General features: G+C 41.0%; 1 protein-coding gene across 1 annotated transcript in view; it reads left to right on the top strand.

Annotated features, from left to right (window-relative positions):
• Positions 1-3,760: 3,760 nt before the first annotated feature.
• Positions 3,761-7,400, top strand: part of LOC100556653 (twist-related protein 2) — a 44,086-nt gene continuing 40,446 nt past the window's right edge. The window contains exon 1 of the mRNA XM_003224472.4: positions 3,761-4,526. Within this exon, the coding sequence (XP_003224520.3) occupies positions 3,932-4,510 (579 nt within the window). The 5' untranslated portion in view covers positions 3,761-3,931 and the 3' untranslated portion in view covers positions 4,511-4,526. The remainder of the gene's footprint in view (positions 4,527-7,400) is intronic.

Below are 7,400 nucleotides of genomic sequence, written 5' to 3'. Positions count from 1 at the left end.
TGGAAGCATGCCCCTCGAACAGAACACCAGAGCATGCAGGATCGGTAAATGTACATACCATAGATCAGGGGTCCCCAAACTAAGGCCCGGGGGCTGGATGTGGCCCATCGAAGCTATTTATCCGGCCTCCAAGGCACAAGGGCAGAAGGGGGTTGGGCTAAATGACTCAAGGGGTCTCTTCTTCTCTTCTTCTTCTTCTTCTTCTTCTTCTTCTTCTTCTTCTTCTTATTATTATTATTATTATTATTAACATTGAGGCTTGGTGGCCATCTGTCAGCGATGCTTTGCTTGTGCTTTTGGTGCACAAAGGCAGAAGGGGATTGGACTCAATGGCCCAAAGGGTCTCTTCCAACTCTTTGTTATTGTTGTTGTTGTTGTTGTTGTTGTTAATTATTATTAATTATTATTGCTTGGTGGCCAACTATAGTCTAGCCCTCCAACGGTCTGAAGGATCGTGAACTGGCCCCCTGTTTTAAAAGTTTGGGGACCCCTGCCATAGATGGTTGTACATAGAAATTATAGTAGTAACAAGAAAATTTTGATAGGATTCACATAGGATTGTCTGGTTATGCTGGTTTGTGATGACAACTACTGTACAGTATATAATAAATGTTCAATTTTTTTGTTCAACAATAAATGTGAATTCTTCTTCATGGAAAAATAAGACATCCCCTGAAAATAAGACCTAGCACATATTTGGGAGCAAAAGTTAATATAAGACACTGTCTTATTTTAGGGGAAATACGGTATGTGCTTTTGTGGATATTTGCTGTAGCAAAAAAGTTTGGAAGCTTCAGTCCACCTCATGACAGGATAGGAAGTGATTGAGCAAACTCTTCAAAAGTCTAGCCTAGCCTATGTCCTGCTGTGGGTCAGCCTTTCTGGCTGTTTCTCAATTTTACAAGTCCGTCCTATCCAAACCAGGCTCCATCTGCAAAAGCTGGAAATCCTGCAAGAAGGAGACCTCCTGCTTTCCAAGCTGCTGTGTGAATAATTTGCTCAGCTGCTGTCTTTATCCAATTCCACCCAGCTCTTCTGCCCTTTTGACTGGTGAACACAGTCCATAAGAAAGATGTGGAATGCCAAAAAGCAGTAAATGTCATTCAACTAGGAAATTATTGAAGTGCAGACTTTTTCGTGTATACTCGGAATTAAACACCACTGCATTGAATAGGACTGACCACCTCTTCATATGGGGCATTTTTGCCCCATTTTGTTGTGTGGCAAGAACGACACTTGTCATATGCCACCATACAACGCACGGCAGGCCCCACCTCCATTCCTCGCAAAGTGGGGTGGAAGCTCCAAAAGGCACTTTCTCCACCAGTAACTACACTGAGGAAAGTGTAGTTTGGGTAGCTCCAACGAAGCTGCCCACACTTTCCTCCTCTTTTCCACATATGATGGGGGAAAGGGTGGCAGAGCAACACCCCAAACAAATATAAACAGGTGCTGTAAAGAGAGTACTTTACCTGCTACAGATTGAGCATCCCTTATCTGGAATTCCAGTGTCTGAAATTCTCAGAAATCCAAAACTATCTACATAGGTGGTTGAGATAGAGACACCTGTGTTTTCTGATAGTTCCGCTTACACACACTTTGTTGTATATTGTGTAAAATATTGTATAAAATTACACTATGTAACAAAATTTGAAAAGTTTTCTGTTCCTGGTTTGAAAGTGTTATTTTCTGTTTAATTGTGTGGAACTTACTTTGAAAGTAGTTGTTATACTCCAGAAACTTCATTTTTGTGGCTGCCACAAACTATGTAGAATTGGATGAGACTCTCTGTGAGATTCATTGAGAATCGATAGCAAATTTTGCTGCAGGATGTCCCACAAAAACAAAGATTTTGCCGTTTTTTTTAATTTGTTAGCTTTTTTTGGAGATTTTTAAAATAATTTTCAAAACTATTGTAACAAGTGCTACACAAAATTATACAAACATTCAAAACATTTTCCATTGGTAACACATGTTTACATTATTCCCCCTCTTTCTCCCTCCCTCCCGTCCCCGGGAACAGTTTACAAATTTTGCTGTATTTATTACAATTGTTTGATCATGAGGATAATCTTGTTTAATTCCTTATATTTATCTTTCCCCTTTATTCTGTAAATCAAGCATTTCCATTTTGCCTCCTATGACTTTCTGATTTGGCCCATCCTGTGGTAACTTTTCCTCTCGCTAATGTAGTCTTGGAGCTGGTAGTCTGCTAAATATTTATACCATGTCTTTGTGTCTCATTTCTTTTGGTCCTTCCAGCCTAAAGTGACTGAGGCTTTAATTGCATCTAGCATGTAATTTGTAATAAGTTACGAGTTTTTGTAGTTTAATAAACTTTTCCCATGTTTTTTATGATAGAACCAATTAAGGTAAAGGTTTTTCCCCTGACGTTAAGTCCAGTCGTGACCGACTCTGGGGGTTGGTGCTCATCTCCATGTCTAAGCCGAAGAGTCAGCATTGTCTGAAGACACCTCCAAGGTCATGTGACTGGCATGACTGCATGGAGCACCGTTACCTTCCCGCCGGAGTGGTACCTATTGATCTACTCACATTTGCATGTTTTCGAACTACTAGGTTGGCAGGAGCTGGGGCTAACAGCGGGCGCTCATTCAGCTCCCGGGATTTGAACCTGGGATCTTTTGGTCTGTAAGTTCAGCAGCTCAGCGCTTTAACGCACTGTGCCACCAGGGGCCCCTAGAACCAATTAGGAAATGACATTTATAACCCAGGAATAAAAATTGTATTACATAGTGTTAACTTTAGGCTATGTGTATAATAAGGTATAAATGAAACAAATGATTTTTATGTTTTAGATTTGGGTCTTATCTCTAAAAAAAATCTCATTATGTACATATAGTAGAGTCTCACTTATCCAACACTCGCTTATCCAATGCATTTTTGTAGTCAATATTTTCAATATATCGTGATATTTTGGTGCTAAATTTGTAAATACAGTAATTACTACATAGCATTACTGCGTATTGAACTAATTTTTCTGTCAGGTTTGTTGTATAATATTATGTTTTGGTGCTTAATTTGTAAAATCATAACCTAATTTGATGTTTAATAGGCTTTTCATTAATGCCTCCTTATTATCCAAGTTATTCACTTATCCAACATTCTGCCAGCCCGTTTATGTTGGATAAGTGAGACTCTACTGTATATGCAAAAAAACAGGTATTTCAAAATCTGAAAAAAAATCTAAAATTCCAAACATTTATGGTCCCAGGCATTTCAAATAAGGAATATTCCGCCTGTAGTAAATTCTCTAAGCCTAAAACAGCCGAGGTACAGCTAGCATCTTATAACCTACAACCTTGGGACAAGGCACCAAAGAGTCCACCCTATAACCACATCATCACAGTTTATCTTTTTGATTAATAACAGAGGCACCGCAAAAGGTCGTAGCAACAACTACGAGCGCTTCCTGATCTTTCCCTGACTGGGTTTGGGGCAGGGGTCAGCCCGACAGACCCCTGTCAATTAGGACTGGTGAAGAAAACATCATCTGGCATTCAGGCAACTGCCAAGAGTCTCTGTGCCTCAGGGTGGTGATGGGGAGGGGGATGAAGGAAGGATACGGGGTGGAGTCGGGTGAGGGGAGAAGAGGAAAGGAAATCTGGAACCCATAAGCTCCCTTGATGTTTGCATTATGGTGAACGGTTGTCTTGGCCTGAACATAGCCCCTCCCCGTAAATGCCTCACCCTATCCGTAAAGGGCATTAACAAACTTTTTAACAAGGTCCCTCCTCTCTTTTAGCCCTCAAGGAGGTGGTGGGAAGGGTGTGGGGGTGGAGTGAAGGGAAAGGAGGGCGAATAAGCAGATCCTTGAAGGTAGAAGCAACTCAGAGAAGCCTCTTTGAAAACCACAGACAAGGCTAGTGGTTGCCCTTTGCTCCAAACCCCAAAAGGTTATCTTCTGGCTCAGATGCACTGTGGCCTACTAGGTCCAGGTCCCCAGTGCTTGAGACAAGTGGGAAGGGAAGCCAATTCGGAGACCATGAAAGAGGAGAGCCTGTGCCCAGACTCTCCGGAGGACAGCCTGGGGACCAGCGAGGAAGAAAGCGAGAAGATGCCAAAGAAGGGCCTGCGCAAGAGAAGCCAGCTGGGCAAACCCTCCTCCTTGGCCCCTTCTGCTCTTCCCGAGTGCAGCACCCCCTCTCCGCAGGGCAAGCGCAGCAAGCGGAGTCCTGTTCCCCAGACCTTTGAGGACATGCACACACAGAGGGTGATCGCCAATGTGCGAGAACGCCAGCGCACCCAGTCCCTGAACGATGCCTTTGCCGAGCTGCGCAAGATCATCCCCACCCTGCCCTCGGACAAGCTCAGCAAGATCCAGACCCTCAAGCTGGCCTCCCGCTACATCGACTTCCTCTACCAGGTCCTGCAGAGCGATGAGCTGGACCACAAGATCTCCAGCTGCAACTACCTGGCCCACGAACGGCTCAGTTATGCCTTCTCAGTCTGGAGGATGGAAGGGGCCTGGTCCATGTCAGCATCCCACTGAGATACCCAGCTAGAAGGTAAGTCTCTCGACAAAAAGGTGAACGTCTATCTTTTTTGGCCAATTCTAAGCTTAAGAACATAGTTCCATGTGGTGGATGGGAATCAGCTATGAATTATGTTCTCCTAGGTAGAATGAAACATCTAATGACCCCTTTCCTATTTTATAAAGACTGACGTCCAGCATGTGCAAAATGTCATTCTCTTTGTGCTCAATCATCATGCAACCAACTGACTACTATCAAGATTTATAAATATATGGTCTTCCAGGGTGTCTTCAGATCCTGGTAGTACTGAGATTTACAGAGTAAACTAGTTTTCAATTTTAAAGAGAGAAATGAAAATTGTATACTCAGGGGCATTGATGCTGCTTCAGGCCTGTATACACAATTCTTTTGATGATCAAAGCCTGCTTAGTAGGATATTATTGTAGGATGAACGAAGATTTAGATCACACTATAGGTAAATGCCATCTCTCTCCTATTGCCTTTTCCCTCCTGTCATTCCACAAGAACTCACAAGCACGTCTTTAAACTAAAACGGCCCATCTTTAAAGCTTTTTTAGAGATGAAAGTTCTAAACAGAAAAATAAACCCAATTCAGAAACAGAACAAAATATTTATCTATCAGAATTTTTTTAAAAGTTAAAGGCTTTCTTGCCACATGGTTATCACAATAGGGTGATATTGTGGCAGGAAAACAAACTCTCACCAGTTCGCATTTTAAAAAAAAAAAAATCTAATTTTTTCTGTTTCAGTTCTTTGTAGCTGAGTTGTCCAAAGATTTTAGCTGCCAGTTGAAACATTTCAAATATTGTGTTGTGTTTCATTCCCTTGTAGCTTGAGTTATCTGTGGATTTTAGCATCAAATCCAATTACATATTTTAGAGAGAGAGAGAGAGAGAGACTGGTTTTATCTTGGATAAGTGAAGGTTTCCCTTTGGCATTAAGTCCAGTCGTGTCCGACTCTGGGGGTTGGTGCTGATCTCCATTTCTAAGTCAAAGTGCCAGAGATGTCTGTAGATGCCTCCAAGGTCATGTGGCCACTGGCATGACTGCATGGAGCACCGTTACTTTCCCGCCGGAGCGGTACCTATTGACTCACATTTGCATAATGTATCTTGAATACACTAGGCAAAATGTTGTTTCTTCCATAACCCCTTTCTTCCCTTTTTTGTCAACCTGAGAATCAGCTGTGTGTTTCTCTGCACAGTTTAAGTACATCTTCTTCAGCAGATTTCATCCAATTATCATATACTTTTACAAATTCCCCTAAAGCAGGCTAAACAGAATTTTCACAGATGAAGCATTGGGTTAGTCTGCTTCCGAAAGAAATACAAAACACTAGGTTCAGGAAAGGATACACGTGATTACACCCCCTAACTTGGAGATTCTTGAAACAGCACAACCACATGACATAACTACATGATATAAAAAGCAAGATTGAGGTTCAAAGTTATTTCATGCCATCACTTGCAAAGGCATCCCGATACAGAAAGATATGCAAAATCTTTCACCCATTCAGTCTTCCTGTGAGACAAGACATCATTATACTCATTCTGCACGTGTGAAACTGAGGATGACAACAATGTGCTATGAATCCAATTTGTGCACACCAATGCCTTCTGTCTTAGAATAAATCAGTGTACCCATCACTATGTAGGTAGTAACATATGCCTCCTGATTCCATATACACAGTAATGCTGATGATATTCCAAGCCACTCCTAAATATACATGGCGTTAGGAAGGGATGCAGGAAATATAATTTCCTGTGGCAAAAATAAGCCCAGTCAAAGAGATGTTCTTGCTCAAATTAGGAACATATATGATATTGTTTTTATCCCATTAGAATTAGAACACAATTTTGAATGATACAGGAAGATTTTTTAAAAGTTGTATTTTAGCTCATAGGGAGAGGTGCAGGAGTTCCATACACCAGCTTCTGCTTTCCTCTATATTTATCTTTTTTAGAGGGTGAAGTCCATGGCACAGGTGCCAAAATAATGCCACTCTTGAATTATGCTCAGATTCATGTTTGTGATGATGACGACACATACATAAATACATACATTAAGAAATTGTGCAATCAAATTACATACACAATTTATGCATGGGGGTTATCCAAACTGTATCCAGGAAAGGTGCCTACATTTTTAAATGGGGCAGACAGTACCACGTTTAGCCTCAGTTCACAAGTTATATGTGCCAAACAGCTTGGATCAGTACTACAAAAATATATTTGCCATGTTACTACAGAACTACAACCAGAAATGCATTCCATTGTAGATACCATGCTGAGAAACCGATAGGATGGCTGATGTGTCTTTGAGAGCTTAAGAGAAAGGTCCGATGGGAAATATATGGTTCTTCCTTCCCTCAAAACATGATGCAGCAATTGAGAAAGCCATATCTGATAATATTTCTCTCTTCTTTGCAATGTATAGAAGTCTGTAGAAAATCCAGTCCTGGGTGCAGTTAAAGGGAGGTATTGCATATTCAGATGCCATAACAATGAACTATGATGATCCAAAAATCTACAATTAGAAAATATGTTTTGCAGCCAGGCTATATTATGTACATTCAATACATGTGACATGGCAAGTGAGACAAGCAAAAGAGCAGAAAGATAATAATATTGTTAAGGTAACACGGTTTCCCATTTATTTCTTATGTAAATCAAACTAATGTGGGGAAAAGACGTATTTCACTGACTCACAGATCCACTTGGAAAAGATTAGTTCAATACGACACCTAATTACAAATAGATTCATTTTTCATTAGAGAGAGATAGTGAGAGTGAGAGAAAGAGAGAGTGAGGCCCTTTCCACACAGCTGAATAAAATCCCACATTATCTGCTTTGTACTGAAATATATGGCAGTGTGGACTCAGATAA

Source organism: Anolis carolinensis, chromosome 2, assembly GCF_035594765.1.
Source record: "Anolis carolinensis isolate JA03-04 chromosome 2, rAnoCar3.1.pri, whole genome shotgun sequence".
In the NCBI taxonomy this organism is placed as follows: Eukaryota; Metazoa; Chordata; class Lepidosauria; order Squamata; family Dactyloidae; genus Anolis; species Anolis carolinensis.
The sequence above is the reverse complement of the archived record's forward strand: the minus strand, read 5'-3'. Positions and strand labels throughout refer to the sequence as shown.